At 47.5% G+C, this 25,397-nt stretch overlaps 1 protein-coding gene across 5 annotated transcripts in view; it reads left to right on the top strand.

Moving 5' to 3' along the window:
• The window catches only part of GRIK4 (glutamate ionotropic receptor kainate type subunit 4), a 304,903-nt gene that overhangs the window by 187,407 nt on the left and 92,099 nt on the right, over positions 1 to 25,397 (top strand). For all 5 annotated transcript variants that reach the window (XM_073321250.1, XM_073321251.1, XM_073321249.1 and 2 more), the window contains exons 4-6: positions 9,067 to 9,164; positions 13,105 to 13,270; positions 22,540 to 22,718. In XM_073321250.1, the coding sequence (XP_073177351.1) occupies positions 9,067 to 9,164; positions 13,105 to 13,270; positions 22,540 to 22,718 (443 nt within the window). The remainder of the gene's footprint in view (positions 1 to 9,066; positions 9,165 to 13,104; positions 13,271 to 22,539; positions 22,719 to 25,397) is intronic.

The following is a 25,397-nucleotide window of genomic DNA, read 5'->3' as shown; positions in this document are numbered from 1 at the left end:
GATGCTGCAGGAAATAGCGTTGGCAATTTCAGTAAGCGGTGGTCTCACTTGGAGGTAACACCCTCGTATTCCACTGGGGTCATTGCATTGCTGGAAGTGTTGTCTTTCAGAAGAGAAACAAGGCTTAGCCATTTGTGGGCAATAAAGATCCCACAATGCTTTTCACAAGAGCTCAGATATTAGACCCCCCACCAAATTTCAGCTAGGGTAATTGCATTTGTAACCCCCTTGTGTAGTTTCATTTGGATTCAATATTCTTCTTTACTTTGGGGAGTCCGTGTGGCACCTTATAGACGAACACATTTTATTTGGGCATAATCTTTCATGGGCTAAAACCCACTTCATCTGTCCCATATTGTTCTGAAGGGTTGCTATGTGTTGCCTACTAGCTGCCACAGTCTTCACCTGAGGTGGATGCACTTACTGGTGCGTGAAATGCTTTCTATAGTGACAGAGTTTATGTATGAATATACAAATTGCTTGGAGATCCTTAGAGATGAAAGCCACCATCTTTATTAACTAGCTATATGTATCTAATCTGAACTCTGTTATGTTTTTTATTTATAGAAATCGTTACTTGCTCAGACATTCATTTAAAATGTATCTTGCAGTTTGTCTGAACTTGCGCACCCATGCTCGTTTCCTAGCTTTCATATAAAGGCCCTGATTCAGGAAAGCACATAAACATCTGTGTCATAGAGTGGGATAGGTCTGTATCAAATTATATTATGCAGTATGCATTGAATGCATATCTAAACTTGCCTGAGGCCAACCTATTGAAATGCATTCCAGACAGGTGCCTTACCTGGGAAAAGGGATTGACACCTAGTTGAAGGACTATCACAGGGAAGCCATCAAGGTGGGAATCTGGGGCCATCAACTTTGAATGACTCTCCACCACTGGCTCTCTCCTGTGGAACAATATTTTTTCTACAGAGGGGCCAGCGTGACTTGGGGAGGGAGCTGGAGCATCCCAGTGAAGCGCACAGAGGAGAGGCAGAGGTCTGTCTGGCTAAGAACTGGGTGCTGCTCTGTGAGGGAGGGACTCTGCCTAGACTGAACCTCTTGCAAACCTTGGGCTCACAAGAAAAGGTGAGATCAGTTCAAGTGAGGGGGGCCTCTCAGGACTTCAGCTTTGTTTCCAAGATCTTTAACTCTTGAGTGCTTGAAGAGTTAGGTGTGTGTGGTTAAGAAATCCCTCTGCTAAGCCTGTGTTCCATGCTTTCCTGCCATGTTGTCCCCAAAGGGGCTAACCTAGAAGCTTGGGGTGGCCAAAACTTAGTTGGAGCTCTGGGGAATGTGTGTAAGTGCCTGAGAGGAAGGGTCTTGGGAGGTCTCAGACACTGATTTTGTGCCCTATTTTGTGCCCAGAGCTAGAAATAGTGACTAGACTCTACCTGCACCTAGCTGGCTTAAAAACATATGGGACCCAATGCCTGGGTCTACTCTGAACAGACTGGGGACCATACAGTGGGATACAGGCCAGGTTGTAACAACCAGCTTAACTTCAAGCATCTATTTAAGTGCATCGCTAAATCAGGGTTATGGTGTACAAAGTTTTGAAATCTTGAGACCTGGTGTCTAGCAGAGACATAACCAGTCCCAGCCCCTGGATTCACGACTTCTGAAATTTTGAGAAGTTCAGCTACAAAATATTGGAATATTGTGGCTCCAGCTGACCTAATCTCTCGGTATCACCAGGCTCTCCAAAAGAACATGCCCCACGGAACATGCTGTCATCCCCGGATACAATGGGGTGAGTTACAGCGTTAAGGAACAAGTTGAAATTTTTGGCATTTCCTAGAGGAGGATGGTTTCAGCTGGAGCCTCAACGCTGGTTGTGATTGAATCCACAATTGTCCAGCCTGTACCACTGATTATTTCAGCATGCATGTTCCCAGGCATTCACATATGACAGCAGCTTCGACACCACAGGGATGGGTGTTGTGACAAAGTGGGATTTTTTTGTAATATTTGTATGAATCCTAAGTGTCTCTCAGCTTTCCCCCCATATTTTGCATTGCTACCCAGTGGGGGAAACAGGATTAAGTTTGCTCTCAGGGAAGACTAAGAGACATAGGGGTGTGAGGGCCACCTAGCTGTCTGAGCAGACTGAATGGGTCATTTAAAAAAAAAAACCTGGCCAAGGTGACCCATATCAATGGAAAATCTGAGAAGACATTGGAAAGCCCAGTCACCAGGACATTGCCACTGAGCAACCAATGGCCCAGGGGGAGGACAATTATCCTGACTCTCAGCAAGGAAGCAGAGCAGAGATCCCAGCTCTAGAGCAAAGGACTGAAAGGTATGAGGTAGGAGTATGGCACTTGGCTTCTGGAAGAAGCTGGGAGCTCTCTCATCTGGGAACTGACTCAGGAAGAAAGTCAGAGGGAGAGACAGCCTGAAAATGGAGTTCGCTGGTGAATTGCTGTGGATTGACCAGAATGGACAGTGCTTAAACTTTTATGTCTCTGTGCTAACCTAAGGACATCCAGTGCTGGGTTCCACTTGATTATTAAACCCTACTGTTTTGAGAACCACTGGTTGAGTGTCATTGCAAGTATTGGGGGAGGTGCATTAGTCCCTGGACAGTGTACAAGTCTCTGAGCAGGAGTCCATTTCCGCTGGACAGGCTGAGCAGTGAGGCTGATCCTGAAGGAAGAGTCTGACTCCTTGGGGATCTGGCACATCGAAGGGTTTCCTCCAAGAGACTGTTCCAAAGCTGGGCTTGGGGAGGGGCATAGTATTGGTAACACAGGTGAAGATTGGCCCAGATCTTGGACTGTCAGCAGACCTATACCAATTCATACCACCTGAGAATCTGGCCTGGAGAGTCTAGTGTCTAAACAATATCCATCAGTTGAAGTTCCCAGAGTCTTTTATGCCAGTGGCTGTACTAGCATCTGTGGTTCTCTGGGTCCATTTTCGTCAGTCCAGTTACACCAGGGATGAATGTGGCATTATGTGGACAATTCTGCATCCTCCAAAGGGCTGGTGTCTGAGCACAGAAGACCGGTGTATGTAATAGGCTTAGGAGTCCAGACGTGAGCTACCTGCTGCAGTTTGTCTCCATGGGTAAAGTACCCTAAGATAGGAAGAGTGTTTGGGTTACAAGAGGCGCTCTCCTTACATGGTCTAATCCTCTGCCTCGGGCATCTCCACTTCGTTGCAGTGTTTTTTCTGTAATTCCGGAGTGTGTTTCACTCTGAGAGTGAAAAACTGCCTGTTCTTCCTCTGACAATCCTTGCAACTCAGTTGCTATGACTACTTAACCTATTCTCCCAGTCCTTTTGTTCTTGGCTACTTGAGAGACAAAGGGAAAGTGCTCGCCAAACTTTCTCCTGCATGCATGACAAAAATCCCCCCTAGGACTTTTGACTTATTCAAAAGGCACACAAATAGGAGAGGGAGCCCGTGCCTTCTTCCTAGATGCTGGCAGGTGCCTGATACTCTGCAGAATAGTTGAAGGCGCTCAGCTGTCACCAGGGACTGATGAATGTTTCTAAAGCAGAATGCACAGTTTGCAAATTGCTAATATTCCTATTCAAAAAGGGCTATTCAAGAGGTATAAGTGTCTGCAAATTTCTAAGTACAGAGAAGCAAGTGCCAGATCCATGTGAAGCTGCTGGAGAAAAACATCCACCAAACATCCACTAGACTGAACGGAGTGAACAAAACCAAGAGGAGATGTTTGCATGGCATTTAAACTTCCTGTAAGAACTTAGAAGCCTTACTATGCATCCTGGGAACTGGACGACGTGGTAGTAGAATATTGAGCCTTTCACCTCCAGGTTTTCTGCACAAACCCAGTCCAGGTCATTTGTGACCATCTACTGGACTTGCCTGAACTCACAGACATGGATCCTAAGGCCAGATTGGACCACTATGATCATCTAGTCTGACCTCCTGTAAAACACAGATCATTTGGACTTCTCTGAATTAATTTCCTGTTTGAACTACAGCAAATTTTTTTTTTTTGAAAAATATCCAACCTTGATTTTAAATGGCGAGTGATAGAAAATCCACCATTAACCTTGGTAACTTGTTCCAATGGTAGTTACCCTTACAGTTAAAAATGTGCACCTAATTTCTAGCCTGAATTTGTCCAGCTTTAAGTTCCAGCTGTTGGATCTTTTCTACTAGACTGACAAGTCCTTTATTATCAGATTTTTGTTCCCCATGGGGTACTTATAAACTGTGATCAAGTCACCCCTTGCCCGTTTCTTTGTTAAGCTAAACAGATTGAGTCTTTCACAATAAGGCGTGTGGTCCAATCCTTTAATCGTTCTTGTGGCTCTTTTCTGAATCTTCTCCAATTTATCAACATTCTTCCTGAACGGTGGACTCCGGAACTGGGGGCAGTATTCCAGCAGTGCCAAAGTCACACCAGAGCCAAAGACAGAGGTAAAATAACCTCTCTTCTCCTATTTGAGAGCCTCCTGTTTATACATCCCAGGGTCACATTAGACCATTGACCAAACAGTGGCACACTTGGAGCTCCTGTTCAGCTGGTTATTCACCGGGATCCCCAAATCTTTTTCACAATCACTGCTTCCCAGGATAGAGTCCCTCCATCATATAAGTATGGCTTGCATTCTTTGTTCCTCGATGTATACATTTACATTTGATTATGTTAAAATGTGGATTGTTTGCTTGTGCCCAGCTTAACAAATGATTGTGAGGTTAAGAATTGACTCCATGGAGTACAGACAATTCAAAGTAGTTTTTTTATGTATCTTCTCCAAAAGGAAACAAACACAAACCTGGGAGGGGCAGTGTTGTTGCATCATCCAATAAGTGCCATATAAGTAAGCCTGCAGTCATACCATTTTCAGTTCTTACAACCCAAGCATGGTCAGGCCAGCCCAGTACATGGACGGAGTCCTTAGCAGAACTTCTAGGAGCCGCAGGAAGGGGATTGGCAATTTACTAGGGAGCAGACTGAACTTTTGTGCTGTTGGGGCACTATGGTTTGGAGAGGCAAAGAATTAAATGACTCCTAGAACTGACATCCTAGCCACTTGCCCTCTTTCAGAAAAGTGGGGAGCCAAATTCCAATACAGGCATTGCCCCACATCCTAATTAACCCTTACAGCAGGTTCAATGAAATGTTCTTCACTTCCTGACTTCAGTCTACAAAGAGTTTTTCTGCACTGTCAAACAACTGCTGCTGTCAGTGCAGTGATGTCTAGTTTTGATACGTGACCAAGTCATCGGCAGGACTTAGTATAGAATCCAGGAGTCCTGGCTCCCAGCTTCCTACTCTAACCACTAAGTTATCTACTTTGTAGATTTTAAGACCAGAAAGGACCACTATGATCATCTAGTCTGACCTCCTGCATAACGTTCACCTACTGATTCCTGCATTGAGTCCAATAGCTTGTCAAATGAGAGCGTATCTTCTTTTGGAAGACATCCAATCTGGATTTAAAGACTTTAAGTAAGGGAGAATCCACCGTATCCCTTGGCAAGGCAATGCCAATGATTAATTACCCTCACTGTTTAAAAGAAAACAACGTTGTGCCATTGAATATTTCTAGCTTCAACTTCCAGCCACTGAATCTTGACTAAATCTCACAACTGTTATGAAAGAATCATACCCCAAGACAGACAAGCCACTTGATATCTAAGAGACCACAACTTAGATGCGTGACCTGTTTTTTTAAATCGAGAAGTTCACAAATATTTGGTTCTGAAAACGTTCACAAGATGGTCCTGTAGGGATGGCAGATGACTCTGGTGAACCGATTGGTATCCTCTTTCCTTGGAAGAAACTCACATTCGTGCTGGTGCAGCAAATACAGCTTTGTATTTGTTCACAGGGCTGCTTTGGTCCTGTTGGGGAAGAGGTGGGAGAGTGGTGGCATTCAATCAACCACAGTTTTTCACTTAGCCTGGGCCTGTGATGTCTTTCAGAACAACTCCTCACCCACATTAAATTCAGAATATCCTTCAAGGGGTCTTTGGGGCTCAGAAATGATGAAACTGCTGGTTTAAATCTATGGAGTCTTCACGTAGACAAATTACTCCAGAGGAACAGCCCTAGATGTGTTGGTAGGGTTTGAATTCCACCGAATTGACACCAATTGGACAGTCTTTGGAGCCCGATCCAGCTCAGTCATGCTACGACTGAAAGCACAAAAGGTTCCTATTAAACTCAGGAGGAGGCTGAGGGGGAGAGAATTCAGCTTCCTGAGTTTTTCAGGGTTCTGTTAATGTAGCAAGCTGGTGGCATGGATCCAGAGTGCTCACTGCCACTGAGCAGAACACATAGTAAAAACAAACCAAGTACAATCATTTAATTCATATTTATTGTTCAGTTCTTCAGAGGATGAGCTAGCAAATTTGTGTCGGTTTGGCTTGTGTCAATGATGCTTTAACCAGGGTAATGTCCTTCTTTTAGTATCTTCCATAAACTTCAGTGAAAGATGTCCTGCAGCAATGCAGGCAGATCCCAAAAGGGTCAGGTCTGAAAAGAGAAATGTCCTGGTTATGGGGCAAAGGGAAGAGGCTTTGCCTGGGGTTGGAGGAAAGCTGGACGCGCACAAGTCCATGGGGCCAGACGAGTTGCATACGAGAGTGCTAAAGGAACTGGCAGCTGTGATTGCAGAGCCATTGGCCATTATCTTTGAAAACTCGTGGCGAACGGGGGAAGTCCCGGATGACTGGAAAAAGGCTAATGTAGTGCCAATCTTTAAAAAAGGGAAGAAGGAGGATCCTGGGAACTACAGGCCAGTCAGCCTCACTTCAGCCCTGGAAAAATCATGGAGCAGGTCCTCAAAGAATCAATCCTGAAGCACTTACATGAGAGGAAAGTGATCAGGAACAGTAAGCATGGATTCACCAAGGGAAGGTCATGCCTGACTAATCTAATCGCCTTCTATGATGAGATTACTGGTTCTGTGGATGAAGGGAAAGCAGTGGATGTATTGTTTCTTGACTTTAGCAAAGCTTTTGACACGGTCTCCCACAGTATTCTTGTCAGCAAGTTAAAGAAATGTGGGCTGGATGAATGCACTATAAGGTGGGTAGAAAGTTGGCTAGATTGTCAGGCTCAATGGGTAGTGATCAATGGCTCCATGTCTAGTTGGCAGCCGGTGTCAAGTGGAGTGCCCCAGGGGTCGGTCCTGGGGCCAGTTTTGTTCAATATCTTCATAAATGATCTGGAGGATGGTGTGGATTGCACTCTCAGCAAATTTGCGGATGATACTAAACTGGGAGGAGTGGTAGATACGCTGGAGGGCAGGGATAGGATACAGAGGGACCTAGACAAATTGGAGAATTGGGCCAAAAGAAATTTGATGAGGTTCAATAAGGATAAGTGCAGGGTCCTGCACTTAGGACGGAAGAACCCAATGCACAGCTACAGACTAGGGACCGAATGGCTAGGCAGCAGCTCTGCGGAAAAGGACCTAGGGGTGACAGTGGATGAGAAGCTGGATATGAGTCAGCAGTGTGCCCTTGTTGCCAAGAAGGCCAATGGCATTTTGGGATGTATAAGTAGGGGCACAGCGAGCAGATCGAGGGACGTGATCATCCCCCTCTATTCGACATTGGTGAGGCCTCATCTGGAGTACTGTGTCCAGTTTTGGTCCCCACACTATAAGAAGGATGTGGATAAATTGGAAAGAGTCCAGCGAAGGGCAACAAAAATGATTAGGGGTCTGGAACACATGACTTATGAGGAGAGGCTGAGGGAACTGGGATTGTTTAGTCTGCAGAAGAGAAGAATGAGGGGGGATTTGATAGCTGCTTTCAACTACCTGCGAGGTGGTTCCAGAGAGGATGGTTCTAGACTATTCTCAGTGGTAGAAGAGGACAGGACAAGGAGTAATGGTCTCAAGTTGCAGTGGGGGAGGTTTAGGTTGGATATTAGGAAAAACTTTTTCACTAGGAGAGTGGTGAAACACTGGAATCCGTTGCCTAAGGAGGTGGTGGAATCTCCTTCCTTAGAAGTTTTTAAGGTCAGGCTTGACAAAGCCCTGGCTGGGATGATTTAATTGGGGATTGGTCCTGCTTTGAGCAGGGGGTTGGACTAGATGACCTCCTGAGGTCCTTCCAACCCTGATATTCTATGATTCTATGATTCCATGGTGGGATAACAGGAAAGCAGGGTTATTGAGGGGGATTCCATGGGATTGGTTTGGGGGGTTTGTTGTGAGCTTTGGGTTTGCTGTGAGCTTTGGACAGGAGACACATGGTGGTGATATGGGCTTTGGGTGGTGGGGATTTCACAAGGTTTGGGATGCTGCATGGTCTGGTGTATAGGGCAGTGGGACTGTGGCACTCCAGGGAACAGGAGATGGGTTGTGGGTCAGGATCTTGACCCCTTAGGAAATACAAGGAACAGGGTGATAATGACTCCATGAAGTCCTGGGTACAAAGGCAGTGGGTTCTGTGTAGTGTGGGGGCATGGATGAATTTGTACTCTCAGCCCCTGGGAATGGGAAAGAAGATACAGTAGGATTTGATAGGTTTCAGAGTAACAGCCGTGTTAGTCTGTATTCGCAAAAAGAAAAGGAGTACTTGTGGCACCTTCGAGACTAACCAATTTATTTGAGCATAAGCTTTCATGAGCTACAGCTCACTTCATCGGATGCATACTGTGGAAACTGCAGAAGACATTATATACACAGAGACCATGAAACAATACCTCCTCCCACCCCATTCTCCTGCTGGTAACAGCTTATCTAAAGTGATCACTCTCCTTACAATGTGTATGATAATCAAGTTGGGGCATTTCCAGCACAAATCCAGGTTTTCTCACACACACCCCTTTTGAAAAACCACACACACAAACTCACTCTCCTGCTGGTAATAGCTTATCCAAAGTGACCACTCTCCCTACAATGTGCATGATAATCAAGGTGGGCCATTTCCAGCACAAATCTGATGAAGTGAGCTGTAGCTCACGAAAGCTTATGCTCAAATAAATTGGTTAGTCTCTAAGGTGCCACAAGTACTCCTTTTCTTAGTAGGATTTGATACTTACTAAGAATCTGGGATAACCCCTGATTGGCTAACACATTTCCTCTCCTGCTCTCTAATTCTCCATGGTGACCCCAGTGTGCCAGATTCTTCCGAAAGGGGTGGTAGCCGTCCTGGGACCTTCGTCGAGTCCGGCCTCAAGCTCTATTATCAGCAATATCTGCGGGGAGAAAGAGGTGAGTGAAATCCCACCGGTGGGAATATCTCCAGGCTGTCTGAGAGACTGATTGAGCTGCCTTGCAGGGCTCCCATAGCCTGATGGTGGCATTGCATGTCCACAGGGCATTGGGCTGCTAGGTTGTACTGGAGGGGCATCAAATTCAGTCTGTCTGGGACAGGGAGGAAGCCCACTGTTGGGGACTGAAGGGGTGCAGAATAGTTCCCCTGGCCTCTTTTCCCTACTCTAGCACAATCTCATGTCCACTGCAAATTCTCTTCCGAACACATATGACTCAGGGCAATGCAGTGCTGGAGACCCTCAAGCAGAGTTCTACCCCCCACCCTCTCTCTCTCTGTGTCAGGCTCTGGAGGGACTGGGTCCTTTGCTATCTCTGCTGAATGTTACCTGAATGCCCTACGACGCAGCATCTCCCCTCTGATTTATTAACTGCAAATGAGATGATTATTCGCCTCCCTAGTTCTGATCCCATTAGACTTTCTGTCTTTGAGCCGCGAGTGCCTCCTCTGGAGAACCAGCAGGGAAGGTACACTGCTGCCGAGTCACTTTCTCCTTCATAGGGTCCCAGCTGGCGTCTTCTGCTTTTCTGTCGTTCTCTTCCCCCACAGATGTCAGCCAAGGTCTTACTGCTGTTCCTCCACCCATTTCTGCTTCCAGCTCCTCCTCACTGTTGCTCTCCTTCTTCTTCCTCTCCAGGGTCTGGCTGCTGCTTTTCTTCCGCCAGTCCTAGGAAGGCCTCTTGTTGCTTTCCTGTCCGTTGCCCCGCCACGCGCACACAGACCCCCATGTGGGTCTAGCTACTGCTATGTCAGTTTCTTTCTGCCCAGCAGGGCACTTACACAGCCTTGCATCACCCTTGTATCTGAGCGCCTCACAAGCACTAGCGGACTTGATCCTCACAACACCACTGCGAGGCAGGGCAGTGCTATTATCCGCATTTTACCCCTGGGGAAGTGAGACACAGGACAGGTGAAGCGACTTGCCCCAGGTAGCCCTGTGATGTCTGTGGCAGAGCTGAGACTTGACCAGATCTCCTGAGTTCCAGTCCAGTCCCTTATCCACTAGGCCATCCTTCCTCTAACCATCTGTGGGCTGCAGCAAGGTGTACCTGAACTTGTAATTTAGTGCATGGGTCCCATCTTTCCTATTCCCTTCTCTTAACTCCTTGTTCTTCCTCCTCTCTCTCTCACCACATCTCCTTCTGCTTCTCTGCTAGTCTCAGCCCATCTCCCAGTTTCTCCTGCACTACCCATTCCTCCAGCTTCTCTAGGATCCAGCAAGAACTGCCTCGACAGTTACAGTTGCAAAAGCCAGCACCTGCTTGGCAAACATAACTCAGCACAGAAGCTCCCGGCAGTCATTAGTTTGTGCATGATCCTCCTGGAAGATTATATTCCCTTTCTGTTTGGCGATGTTTCTTCAATACAAACCTTTTTAATCTACATCCAGATTATGTCTCTGATTTAATATTTTATAAACCCTCAACTGCCAGCGTACACTGATCCGTCTGTGCTCTGGGGAAAAGAAATGGAGTTCTCTTCTTATAGTTCATCCCTTCATAGCCTGATAACATCTCTCAGCCATTTACTGGACTCTGTCTCTGGTGCCTCCACGGTGTAGGAGCGTCTGAAATGGAACACGGTAAATAGCTTGTATTTGCAAATGACTTGCATTGCTTTATTTCCTTAGAATCAGAGGCATTAGAGCTGGAAAAGATCTGCTAGACCCAACTCCCTCAGCTACTGCAGGATTGTCCTTTCTTTCCTAGTTGCTTGATCCATTGCAGGATTGATCCATTGCACTGCCTCTAGCATCCGCCACTACCCAGGCAAAGACCAATCTGCCGTAACAGATCATCAGGGTTTTTCCTGATATTCATCTTAACTCTGTTCCTCTTTGGTCTCAGCTAGTTGTTTCTAGCTAGACTCCCCGTGTTCTACATGAAGCAATTCTCTTCCCTCTTTTTAGAGGTGGTCCTGAATCAAAACTGGGGTGCTAGGAAGTTCAGATCCAGTCTTATCTGTCTGGTTATTGAACCTAATCCTCTCTGCTGTCATTTACACTGGTAAGAATCAGGAATGACTCGTCGTTATTTGTTTTACAGTAGCACCTAATGGCCTAGCCAAGATCAGGGCCCCATTGTGCCGGGTGCTAAGTACAGTAGTAAGACAGCCTCTGTCCTGAAAAGCTTACAGTCTAACCAGACAAGGCAGGCAAAGGAAGTGCTCTTGTACCGATGGGGAAAGGATGCACGCAGAGGGAAAGTGACTTGCCTGAGGGGGACACAAGGCATCTGTGGCGGAGCAGGTAAATCTCCTGCGTCACAGTCCAATGCTTTAACCTAAAGACCGTCATGGTGAAGTCACTGGCGGTACGCTGGCATAAAGCCACTGGGAAGGAGACAAAAATTAGACCTCCTGTCTCCATCTTGGGCTGACTCAAAGCTGTGGATTGGAGCAACCCTCAGCTTTGTGACTTGGGCCCACCTCTTTGGGGATCGCACCCTGCAGACGTATGTGGTGGGGTCTCGTGTACACCTCGGCCTGCGCATCTCTCTGCCTCATTAATCGTCATTGCCATGAGCCTCAGACTCCATCTGGCTTCAGAGAATGATCAACAAGCCCACACTGTAGATGTCCCATCTACATTAGTTAAAGGAATCTGCCTGTGGCATACAGTCTGTTTCTCTCCCTGTTAATGGAGCCCAGGCTGAGGTCTGCGGAGTGAGATCAAGGCAGATAGCAGCTTATTACTCTTTAACTTTTCTATTACTAACAAAACAGCTTATGCCTCCAATAAAGCAGCCATCACAGCCCACTAACAGCCTTCCCCAAGAGGAGACAGATCAGAGGCGTGGGGTGATAGCTTCTGGAAGCGCCGCTAATGGAAGCAAAGAGGACTTGACATTGCTCTATTGAAGCAGAACCAGATGTTCCCCTTTTTCTGTTCTGTTTCTTACAAATAATCCATGCTGTTAAAAAACAAACAAACAAATCCTTTCTCTGTCCCGCTGACCCTTATCCTTGCTGGTCTCCCGTTGCTCCCGTTCCATCTGCACCCTGGGCTCCTTGGCCCCGCATTGTCCGTATTCCCTGGCATGCAGCGTCTCAGTGCTACTTCCACTCCCGTTTATGAATGGCAAATGAAATATTAGCTCTGATCCCTTTGGAATAGCCTGTTACTTCTCCGCAGATCAAACAGGGCAAAGCTTTAGGCTGCTGCAGCTGTTTCTCCTTATCCTGAGATTCACCAGCATGGGGTCATCGTGTTCTTCTTTCAGTCTTTCCTAAAGGTTTCAGCGAGGCTCTTACTGCTAGACTTTCTTTAAAGGTCTCAGCCAGGGACTCCCTGGTCCATTTCTCCCCATCACTCCAAGTCAGACACTTCTTGCTGCTGTGACTTTCTCCTTCTCAGGATCCACAAGAGTAAAAACCCATTTAGGGTTCCATCCACAGGTGCTGACTTTTATTTTTAACTCGGGGTGCTTCACCCCGGCTCCACCCCAAGATCCCACCCCCACTCCGTCCCTTCCCCTGAGGCCCTGCCCTCGCTCCACCTCTTCCCACCCCTGCTCAAACCTGTCTCCCAAAGCCCTCATCGCTCCCTGCTCTCCGTCCTCTCGCAAGTGCCTCCTTCAGCCGCCAAACAGTTGATCAGGAGTGCCACTGATCAGCTGTGGCTGGTGGGTGCTGAGCACCCACTTTTTTCCCCCATGGGTGCTCCAGTCCCGGAACACCCACGGAGTTGGCGCCTATGCTTCCATCCATTGTCTCCTCTGTTCAGTAGAATATTCTATGCAGTTTTGCTGGGTTGTCTTTTCTCTCACCTGCTTCCCATGCGGCACTGAGTTGACTGTTTTTTTACTGGAGAAATGCATCTTCTGCAATTGCTCTTCCTCTTGTTCTTTCTGTGTCTTCTGTTCTTTCTCATTTTCCCAGGTCCCTCATTTTAAAGTTGCCCCAGAGGAATTCCTCAAGTTCCAGTTCCAGCGATTCACCACCTTGAACCTCCACCCCAGCAACACCGACATCAGCGTGGCCGTAGCTGGGATCCTGAACTTCTTTAATTGCACCACTGCCTGCCTCATCTGTGCCAAAGCTGAATGTAAGTGGCCATGGCTTGTGTTAACCCCTCCTGCTCCCGCTTGCTTCTCATTTTATCCCCTTCCCACATCCGTTACCTCTCTCTGCTGTGTAAAAATGCCTCTAGGGTCTAGCACTGGTTGGTGAAATCCCACCGGCAAAGCTGGTGTCAATTGCTGGAGGCCTGTGCTTTTCTCTGATTATAGTGGCCTAAAATAATCCATTTTACTAATGACGGGGTCTGTCCTGTCCGGGGCAAGAAGGGAACTTGGTGAAATCAGAGGCGAGTGAGAGGCCTGCAGCTGGAGGTCCACACTTAGAACCAAGTCCAGAAATTTCCAGCAGCAGTTTGTGAGAGATGGGGCTGGGGGGAAGGACATTGGCTGCCTTTTGGTTTCATAGAGAGCGTTTTAGCTGATGGATGGGTTTCCATAATGGAAAAAGCCTGAGGTCAGTTCCTGACAAAGCACGATTTGGAAATGTGTCTTTCTGAGACTTGTGTGCAGTCTGTGACCTAAACTGAGTGCACACTGGATTTCGCTACTGTCCAGCCCGTTCTGTGCAATCCTGGGTGCTGACTTATTCGCTTGCGCATGATTCTGCCACCATGCATGCCCCAGTAACTGCACAGCGGTAAGCCTGCCTGATAACTTCTACGCACATTAGGCCTCCCTCCTCCACTGGTTTTGTGCTCCAGTGTAACCGCCATTGACATCCTGGGATTCACTCCTGATTTAGACTGGAGTCAGCGAGAGGGGAATTGGGCCCCAGGTGTTTTGATGTTAGCACGCAGGTATGTAGATCTGGGTGGTTACTGACGTGCATCTCGGAGCATGAGAGCAGGCCTTATAAATCTGACTTTTGTGTACAATGCGGATGGGCCCATACTAGACCTCTGGGTCCGAACCCACAAACCGGGGGGAAGTTCAGATCCGAACTCTGCAGCTTTGGCTCATCTCTACTGCACACAGGTAGACACACTTGTCTACACAAGCTCACACCACCCATTTTTACGCATGCACCGTCCTTTCGCTGCCGTGCCCTCACACGCTTGGGTCTTTCCAGGTCATATCCTTAAGAGTGCAGCTAACCTCACCAGAAGTCAGGACATGACATGGTTAAGGGTTCCCATTAGCACGTGGGTATTTTCTTTTCAAAGTGGAAGCTGGATGCATTAGGGCTAAAGTGTTCCTGTACCAAGGAGCTTGCTGTAGGGGGTGGTGAAGAGGTGCACTGCCCTAATGGGAGCTCCAGGGGGCACTGTGCATCATTTAGCCAGGCACAAGGCCTTCCGGGAGCAGCTGAGTGCCTGCAAAATGTAAGCGAGCAGCCTGGATCTGTCCTTGCATTCAGGAGAGCAATAGGACTTCCAATCTGACCAGCTCCGGCATGGATGCCAAAAGGGTCCTTGTGCCCACTTCCCAAATTGTGCACTCGCTGAGGGCCAGATCCTCAGGTGGTGTAAATCAGCAAAATCACCATTGACTCCAATTTATTCCAGCTGAGGATCTGGCCCAAGGTGTGCAACGACCCTGCGTTGATGTTACTGCCGCAGCCTTACCTCTGGTATTTGTTTACTCTGATTTTTCTGGCTGTACCTTTAACATTGCCGTGAACTTATTTTTCATAACTTCGTTTTCATACCTCAGGTGCAGCTTTTCCTTATCTCCACCCTCCCCGGCGACACACAGTGTGATGCACACACTCTCGGGAACGCACAGACCCATAACTGGGCGTCTGACTGCACCTGGCCACCCACAAGCTGACACACTCAGGTGCCTCCCACTTCATTCAGTCCCTGGTTAATTTGATCCTTCATTTAACTGGATCGAAGAATCTGAGGAACCAAATGGCTTGTGTTAAATAATTCAACGTCCACCCTTAATTGAATCAATCCAGATAGCTTTAATCAGGGACTGCTGGATAACTCAATTGCTGGCTCCAGGAAGTTACCCTTTAGGGCTAGTGTGACATTTAGCCACAAGCCCTGAGTAGGAGGAGCCCTGCCCAGGCCCAGAGGAGTCCAAGGGTGAAGGTGCTTCATGCAGCTACAACTCCCCCATCCTGCAGGACAGGAATGGACCATAGTCCTGCTCCGTGGGGGGAAGCAGAAGCCAGCACCCCAAGCACAGAGACTGCTATTGGCCACTGTCCTTGAGCAAAGGCATGGGAGAGTGGGGCTTTTTGCATCCCCCTTTCTGGCCGAGCCAGGACCGCACACAATCTGGCCATTAATTGATAAGGAAATTCCATTTTGAGGGACAACGTTGTTTGTTTTGGTGCAATAGCTAGAAACTCGAGCTCAAGGAGCAGAGAGTCTGAGCTGTTTGGTTTAACGCAGGACTGTGTGACAGGACTCCTGGGTTCTGTTCCTAGTCTTGCTGCTGACTCACACTGCAACCTTGCAAAAGTCTTGGCTGTGGGCCAGTTGTCACCTATGCTGGGGTGAACAGAAATTAACTCTCTCTCGCAGTCCATGTTGTTACTGGTTTTGCACCGGCGTGCACTCGGGAGCAGGCTCCGGCCCCGTGACTCCATTTCCCCATCTCGGAGAGGCTGCGAGGGATAATTCGCCCTAACCTGGAAGGCGCTGCGTGTTTTTAGAAAACCCGCTGCAAACAGGACACAACTCCAGCTCCGATCTGTCGTGGCCGGAGATCGCAGTTGCTATCGCAATCTCGACCATGTGTTGTACCAGTTGTGATCTGCACCCTGGCAGTGAGAGGGGAAACAAGGCAAGCTGCTTAATTCAGCCCAAGAACCTGGGGTGGCTCAAAGCAAAGGAGAAGGCTCTATGCCTGGGCCACGCGGACACCTACCAGCGTGTGCATAATTCGTATCAAACCCTATGTGCTCAATACTACCACTGTGCCAAACCATTCTGTGCCAACACAATGGCTGATGCAAACGGCTCGCCCTCGGGGAGCCGCCCAGGGAAGACTGCCTGCAGGTGGCATCTCCCCAGTGGTCCTCTGGGGCCGAGGCATCCCGGTGCTGTCATCCTCTGCGCGGGTCAGGGCTTGTAGCTGAATGCTACAGTGCAGGGAATGAAATGCCTGCATGGATATATGTGCATGCGCAGATCCTGCCTTCTCCAGTAGCCCTTGGTCACAGAGATGGGGAAACACTGATGCAGAAAGTGAGTCAGTGCAGCTCAGGACTCTGGAGTAGAGCTGGTGAATATATTTCAAGGAATAGTTTTTTAAAAAAAAAAAAACATTTTGAGGTCCCCAAACCTATTTTTCGACTCCGGGCTGAAGTTAGCAAAAGGTTGAGTTGCACAAAAAATAGCTTTAAAGTGGAAACGTTTTGTTTCGACCATTTTGTTTCAAATCAACATTTGGCCAATTAAAAATAAAGGGGGGGGTGTGGCGTGTGAAAAAATAGTTGGCTTGAAACAACTCCCCCTGTCCCACACCCAAATCATTTGGAATCAACTTAAAACAAATTTTTTTCAAGTTCTTTTTTAACAACAATTTACAGGGTGTAGGGGGGGGAGAAGGCTTTCCGTCCAAACTGACCGGCATCTTTTCAGCTCAGTCGTTTCAGGCCCTGGATTGAAAATTCCATTATTCACTGTCGTATTCCTGAGTCCCACTCACTGGCTTTAGCCACTAGAGCAGCGATACTCAGATGGTGGTTCGCGAGCCACAAGTTGCTCTTTGCTGTGTCTCCTTGCAGCAGGTGATGTTAAACCATTGGTTAATAATTAAATCACGCAATCGGGAAGCTTTTACTGCATTATTAACCACTTGTAGTTGATAAAATAATAATACTGTATATAAAAACTAAATATTTCCCCTCGTACTGTTTAAATCTGAATCTCTAGTACTATAGTAAACGAAACAATGAATTCACCCTACTGTGGCTCTTTTGGGTCATGTTGATCACTAATTTGGCTCCTGAACCACTGAGGTCTGGGTATCACTGCCCTTCATGAAACTGCCTCTAAGTCCCCAGACACAAGCTCAGAGCGGGTACTGTGCGTGGTTTGGGAGGCATTCCGGCTTTGCCGCTCCCAGATGAGCCTCGATGAATGGCGCAGACTGAGACGACATCTGCTCCTGCCTCTCCACACTTGGTGGTCCTCATTTATGCGCTTCAAAGTTGCCCAGAGGGGTCGACAAGTCCTTGCTCATATCTGGCCTGTGAAACAGCCTTCTGAAGTCTCAGTCTGTCAGCGGCAGGCGATCCCCTTTCTCATGTCACTGGAACAAAAAGGGAATCTCTTCATCTTCCCCTCCCCACGCTGAGAGGAGGGGAAGGTGTGAACCAACGCGGCTATGGGCAGGATATATCGTGCTGGGAATGATAATTCTGTTGAGCCAGAGGAGAGGAAATCAGCTGTCTCCGCTGAGCTTCCTCGCCCGCCTCGTGGTGCCTGATCTGGTTTAGAAATTGGCCTGCAGAGCTGTGCCTTCTCACCCAGAGAGTCTCCACCGCTGTCTGCCTGCAGCGACGGAACAGGGTAGGACTCGGGAAAGGCTAGGGTAGGGCGAGCACTAGTGGAGGGTGGTGGGGTGGTAGGGGAGGGATAAAAATGGAAAAACTAATCAAGAGAGACAAAATGAGGGCCTGATATGAATTGCAGTTCCATTTAGCGGCTGTGTTAGGGGATGCTTTCCAATCTGCCTCATTAATGCTTGGCTGAGACACACGGCCTGCGGAATTAAGGAGCAGGATCTAATTTTATTTTGTGGGGCTGAAATTAGACATAAACTAGAACATTCCAGCGTGTCCTGCTGGCTTTTCTTTCTCTCTTGGGGAATTTCTGCACATTGTGGGGGGCAGAGCCTGGTGTAAATCGACCGCGCTCCCTGGGCTCCACTCCCCACCCTTGGGCTGCCCATCAGAGTATGAGGTGGAGCAATAAAAAATGACTCCCCCTAAGGCATTCCCAGGGCGGGCAGCTGGGGAGGTGCTGCTCCATGTTGTGGACAGATTGTAAGTGCACAATCCAGCTGCTTGTGCAAGAGAATCCTATTCTGCAGCGCTTTGCACAGAGCGTCTGCTACCGACGCCTGCCCCAGTGTTTGAGCTGGAGGAGGGGCCCCTGCCTCCTCCACCTCCATATGTGTTCATTCACCTGGGACACGGAGCTGAGAACCCCAACGTGAGCTCTGCGCCCGCCTGCCAGGAGACCTGCAACCTCCCCACCGTCATTACTCAAGATGGAGCCCGATCGTGACAGTGTACCATGCAGGAGGCTCCCCTGAGTAACGTCTCCACAGCTGGCCTTCCACATCTTTAACTAGCTTGCAATAAGGCAGGCTTCCTCCTCCCCCTGTTTCCCCCCCCCCACCCCCAGCCCCCGCTCCCCCAGGACTTGCAGTTCTGCTGTATTTGATATTGATCCGGGCAGATGCATTCTGAGTGAGGCTAATGCGTTCCTGGAGTTCACAGCGAGGAAGAGCGGAAGTCATTTGATTTAGTCTGATGTGCAGCTCAGGCCTGTCTCTCTGCAGACAGGAGAAGCTGGCTTTAACCCATCATGCGCCAGCATCCTGCACTATGGAGTCCTTATTTTGGGTTATCATAGTGCATGGAGGCCCCGGCTGAAATTGGGGCCTCATTGTGCGAGGCACTGTGCAAAGACGGAGTGAGAGGCAGGCCTTGCCCCAAAGAGTTCTCAGGCGAGAGAGCGAGAATGAGAAACCAAGACACAGAGCAGTGAAATGACTCACTCTAGGCCACCCAGCAAGTGCTGGGAGTAGACAGCTTCTCTCCTCACTGCTGGGCCAGTGCCCTTTCCGCCAGCCCGCACTGCCTCCCGTCATTGTGTGATTAGCCTTGCCACTGAAGCCTGCACGGAGGGGTGTGGAATTCTCATAACCTACAGCTGCTCCTTGCAGGAAGAGTTTAAATGTTTCCTGGTGGTCTTGGTGTTGTGCTGTATATACCCAGTGACTGTTAGTCTGTAAATAGCCAGTGCCTTCCCATTAGAGTCCTCCTGCTATGCTTTGGGGGTGTGTAGGGGGGGGGGGAATCGGGTTCACTTACTGGGCTAGTAATCAGGAGATGGGGGTTCTAGTCCTGTGTGATGATGGCTAAGTTATTTCTCCTCTCTGGGTATCAGATTCCCCATCTGCCACATGGAGCTAATGACACTGACCAACCTCAGAGGGGAGTTGTGGGCCAAATCCAGACATTGAGATGATGGACTATCTTGTTTTTAAGGCACCGGCGTGAGACTCAGAAGGCCTGGGTTCAATTCCTGGCTCCACGTGTGACCTTGGGCAAGAATCTCTCTGTGCCTCGCTTTCCCGCACCTGTGAAATGGTGGTGATAATCTTTCCTTTGTCCTGCCTACACTGCACATCTCTCTGGGCAGGGGGTGGTCTCTGACTGTAACTTTGTATGATTCCAAGCACCAGGGGGCCACAATCTCAGTTAAAGCCTCCTGTCACCACTGCAATGCTAATAATGCACAATAATTCCTGTTTGCTTTAGGGACGCCTTCCAAAGAAATAACACACCCAGGGGTTCCCAGTAGTCTAGGGATTGTCCTCCCATGACTCCGTTCCAGCTTTTGTGATTTAAAGTACTGGGGCATCAGTTAATGAGACAGAGGTCTGCTCACCACCAGGCCACTGGTTTAAAATCAGCTCAGGTTGGTAGCCGCAGCTTGGGTACTTGCATCCAGTTTTGCTCATGCAGAAAGATGGCGGGAAGGAAGGGTCCTCAATGTCCTTTTCTTAACCAAGAGAAATGCAAAATTGCCATGAAACTGGACCATTTTTAGAAAGACAAAGGAAACACAAAAGCCTCCTTTTCTGAGGGCTTAATGGAATCATGGTGAGTGAAGGTGCTTCTCAAATCTTTCTAGTTGGTTCAGCTGGTTTGCCTAAATAATAGCAGAGTAGTTTTACTTATACCCTTTCCCCCAAGCCTGTGTCTGGCTTGTCTATAGATTGTAAACTCTCTGAGACAGGGACCATCTACTACTCTGTGCCAGTAGGATGAGACCCTATTCTTGGCTGGCCTTTAGGCACGACCGCAATAAACGTGATTAATAATAACCAACAGTTATTGCTGGAAGCGTCTCTGCTCCTTGGTAGGAAGGAGATTGCAGGTGCAGAGAAAATTAAACTATGCAGAGATCTGGCACAAAACTTAGACAACACTTAGGTCCCACTTAAACCCATAAAATAACACTCAGGTGACATATAGGTCCTCTTAGAATTTCACCCTCCATGAAGAAATAGACTAGGAAGTTAATTTCATCCCAGAGAAATCCTGCTGACTGCAGTTGTTTTAGTCCCCCGATGAGTTCCTCCTGGATTAAGGAGGAAAGGCAGGGGGCACTACATGGTAAAGAGTTCAGTGTATGCACACTGGTTTGCTGGAAAACCTCTCCGTGAATGAGACTCCACTCATCTAGGCTTTTTCTCTTTAATGCATCGCTTTGTTGCCTTTTGTGAAGAGTTGGGCGTTCTTGAGAGCAGCACTCTCCCTCTTGATTATGTTGCATTGTACCGCCTTGTATTGCTTCCCCAGCCCTTGACTTTCTGGGTGAATAAACGGTTGAGTGCCGTCAAAATGACATTTAGTTGAAGAGTTGAGTGCTGGGCTCGAAGCACAGGAACGGTGAGGGTATGTCTACACTGCAAACAAAAAACAACCCTGTGGCAGCAAGAGTCAGAGCCAGGTCAAGTGACTTGGGTTCACAGGGCTCAAAGCCACAGTGCCAAAAATATTAGTGTAGACGTTCCCACTTGGGCTGGAGTTCAAGCTCTGAAACCAAGTGAGAGAGGTCAGCCTCAGGGCCTGAGCTTCAGCCCAAGTGGGAATGTCTGCATGGCTATTTTTCGTCCCGTACCGCGAGCCCCTGTCAGTTGAGCCAGGCTCAGAGACTCAAGGCCACAGGTTTGTTTATTTATTACAGGGTAGACTTACCCTGAGTGCCCCTCTGATTGCCAGGGCACTGGCCTTAAGCTCTGGGTTTGGGATCTGTTCTTTGTTCTCTTCCTTTGGAGGGATGCTGGTAGTTAACTAGTCCAGTTTCCATTTGTTTAATTCCTCCTTTGAAAAAAGCTAACCAAACAAACTCCTCCCTTTCCAGCCCGATATAGGGCCGGATGCTACATAATCTTTCATCATGCCAGGAGTTTTACTGGCTTCATTGCATACATGAGAGTTTGCCAAATCAGGGCTTTGGATCGTAAGGTATATGGGCTTGGGACATTCTTGTTGTTTGTTATTTATATGACAGAAGTGCCAAAAAGCACAGAGGCAGAGTGAGACGACCACTGCCCCAAAGACCTTGTAGTGCGAATTAGTGATACTCAGACCGTAGCTCTCTAATGGGTCTCCTGCGGCTCTTTGCAGCAGACGATATTAAAACACAGTGTGATTTAATTATTAACCAGTCCAAGTTATTCACCAATCAGGGTGCTTTTACTATATGATTAACCAATTAAGTTATCAACTTGCACTAAGTTATTAACTTGTATGCTGTCAGAATCTATATAGAACAACTAAATATTTTCCCTGTCATTCGCACTACGGTGGCTCTTTTGGGGTAATGTCGATCGCTAATTCGGCTCCTGAACTGCTGAAGTCTGAGTATCACTGGTCTAAATAGAGAAGACAAAAAAAAAAAAAAAAAAAAAGAGTGGGAAGACAAGCAGAGAAGTGACCTGAGATGTGAATAGAATCAAGGTCTCCAGAGACCAAGCCCAGAGCCCCACCCACTGGACCACGCTGCCATTCGACCGTGTCCTCTTATTTCTCTGTAAATGCCTAGAATACATTTGGTTGTTGTGTTGGTCTGTGGCCATGTTGGATATTAGAGCGGCAAGGTGGGCAAGGTAATATCCTTTATTGGACTAACTTCTGTTGGTGAAAGAGACAAGCTTTTGCGCTCCACGGAGCTCTTCTGCAGAATACATTTGGTTCTTTATTATTATTATTATTTGAGCTGGGGTAGTACTTTGAAGGCCCAGTCTGGGATCAAGGCCCAGTGTGCTTGAGCTACACACATAGAAAATGACAAGCCCCCTCCCAAAAAAAGCTGTATAAAGAATTACTTTCAGAAAGGCCCGGTGTCAAGATGATCTTCCCTCTGAGAGAGGGCTGCAGGCTGTTCCGTCAGATGGCCACAGAGAGTTACAAATTGCTCCGTTCCTTCCCCTCCTCTGCTGGTCATGGCTTCTTTGCTTTGCAGCATGTTGCTACACCATTTGTCTGACCAGGTTTGCAAAGGACTGGTTCCTATGGGAAAGGATAGCTGTTGTCATGGGTGGGGTACTCTTGATTCAAAAGTTCTGTTTGTGTTTCTTTTATTTGAAGGCCTTTTAAACCTAGAGAAGTTGCTTCGTCAGTTCCTTATCTCGAAGGACACCCTCTCTGTCCGGATGCTGGATGACAGCGGGGATCCTACCCCACTCCTGAAAGAAATCAGAGACGACAAAACCTCCACCATCATTGTACATGCGAATGCCTCCATGTCTCACATCATCCTCCAGAAGGTAGGCAGCTGAAATTACAGCTTTATAAACTGCCTCGCTTCCACCAAATGATCCTTCTGCATGTGCGTTGTATGGTTCCGGAGCTTAAAAACTCCTACCATGCGGCTGAAAATTATCTACGCTACAGGGAGATTTCCACTGATTGATGCTGAGGTCCTGGGAATAACAGTTTGCTCACTGCCTCCGGGATTCTAGGTGTAGAACAAATAGATTGAATACTCCGAGTATTCATGCCCCAGGGGTGTCTGGCTTGGCATCCACGATGCCAAACTTTTACTGCTCTTATTGGCTTTGAGCAGGGTCAGCTCAGCTCTTTTGAAAGTCGGTCCGCCAGCAGTGTGGACTCTCTTTTCTGAGTACATCTCTGTTGTGTTTCTCTGTCTAGTTATTTTTTTACCAGATTATGTTTGTTTATTTTATTGTCTCCTGTACAGTTGTTGTGTTTGTTTTGAGAGTTTGGTTTAATCGGAGCACTGAATCCAGTTTGGGCTTCCACTTTAGTGCAGCTCTCCAGCGCCTGTACGGAACAGGAGGCTTTTTAGCCAATTATCAAATGAAATAAATATAAGTTCTGGCTCCCTAGATTCACCTCTCAGTATGCCAATGGGCCTAGATGAGGGATTCCTGGTGGTGTAGAAGGTGTTGTAGTATGGAGTCAATCATCTGAGCCTAAGGAATCTAATCCAAAGGCCATTGGAGACAGTGGGACTCTCCATTGGTTTCAGTGAGTTTTGGATCAGGGCCATGATGCTGTGTGCCATTTTCACTCCTAGAGCAGAATGCGTGTTTTCTAGGCCTGATGGATTAGCCTCGTGATGTCCTGTACAACTGTCAGTCCTACTGGCTGTACAACTACATGCTAGTTTCCACAAAGAACCTTGTCCACAAGGAAACCATGTGCCACGGTACCATCCTACTAGAGTTGGTGGGACTTTGTATGACAGCCGCCATCTTGGCTGACTCATCGGGGATTGAAGTGGGGACCTCCAGTGCTAAAAGCATAAGCTGCTACAGCTTGAGCTAAAGAACCCAGGCTGTAACAGACTCAGATGCGCTGTCAATCAGCACAGAGGGACACCTGGAGCACATACTCTCCAGTGAGTTATGTTTCCAGCTCGACAGGAAATAGTTTTCCCATCCCAGGAAAATTTCCACGATTTCGGAAAACGTCCCCATCCTGAATCGGGACGAAAAGTCGACATCTCAAACATGTTTGTGGACCAAAATGTGGAGGAAAAACTTGGATTGGGTCAGTCCCAACATTTTGTTTCGATTTTGACCTTTTAATAATTTATTAGATTCCGCCCCACCCCCCAAATTCACTTAAATTTCAAAACAATACGTCGTTTCGAACTGAAAAATGGAATTTTTCATTTTAAAAGTGAGGGAAGGGGACATTTTGACACTTTTCCCAAAACGGGAACTTCGTCGAAGCTGACCCTTTCCCGTGGAATGTTTCGGTTTCCACAAATCGGTATTTTCCAAACGAAAAACATTAAATTGACAAATTCCTGACCAGCTCAGGCTCCCTTTGCTTTACTACTATGGTGAAAAAAATATGAATGTTGCCTCGAGGGATGCAAAGAAACAGTGGCAGAATTTCAATTGTAGATAGCTACTCTTGGGACGTGAAGCATGACAGCTGATGTGCGTCCCCTTGCTAATCTTTGCTGGTACAGATGCCAGACTTCGGTCCAGAGGCTGACGTTAGACTAAGGCTGCTAATAGAGGCTGCACTGTCGCAAGTGACTCCAGCTGGATCTCTCATCAATCCATTCCAGTGTCGTTTTAATTGCACATGTAAATACAACATAGTAGTTTTCACTGAGGAACAACTTTCCTTTTTTGATTTTTGTTATTTCACTAACCCCTCTGAAGCTTCTTATGTGCAGGAAATCAAAGACGAGGTTTCAGGTTGGGGTGGATTTGTAAATTTATTTCTAGATTTCATCTCTGAGTTAATAAAGAATTTGAATGAGCTCGCTCACTGTTGAGGGCTATCCCCTCAGCCTGTTGCCATAGTAATTTTCCACAGCTACAGAGCACAGGGGCTTTTTAGACACACTCTCTCTCCCTTCCCGTCACTGAGGGATTCTCGGGCCATGACCGATGAAGATGTCAAAGATTGAGACGATTTTGCAGCAGTTCAATAACATTTAATCCAGTCGCCCTGTGCGGAGGTTTCCAAGGGGAAAGGGAAATGAACACTGCTCTGATGATTTCTGAACTTCTTGCAACAGGTGAAACTGGAAGTTATTTCTCTGTATACTGGGAGAGCAAGCAGAACTATGGGTGAAGATGATGATAAAACAGTTTCCTCCTTTGGGCTCAGTCCAAACAGAAAGACTGACATTAATTGTAAAAGACTTTGGATCAAACCCTGTGTTACCAGCCCTTTCTTGGGCTCTGCTACCTTTGGACAATGAGGCAGAAGCTACAATCTCTCATATATTCCCCACCCCATGTGGTCTAGAGACACATGGCTGCTTCTTATATAGCCAGCCTGCCCCAGCTTTGCCAATATGTGTGTTAAATGGATGAGATCAATGGAGGAAAGGAGACGGCTTGTTGCTTTCTTTGATTTTCTTCCCTTGAAATCCCACTTGCTGATTTCAGAGTAGGTCACAGGGAGAGCAGACATTGCTGCTCTCCCCAGACAGTGAAAACTGTGATGTGCAG

The sequence above is a fragment of the Lepidochelys kempii genome, chromosome 22, assembly GCF_965140265.1.
Source record: "Lepidochelys kempii isolate rLepKem1 chromosome 22, rLepKem1.hap2, whole genome shotgun sequence".
NCBI classification, from domain to species: domain Eukaryota; kingdom Metazoa; phylum Chordata; order Testudines; family Cheloniidae; genus Lepidochelys; species Lepidochelys kempii.
The sequence above is the reverse complement of the archived record's forward strand: the minus strand, read 5'-3'. Positions and strand labels throughout refer to the sequence as shown.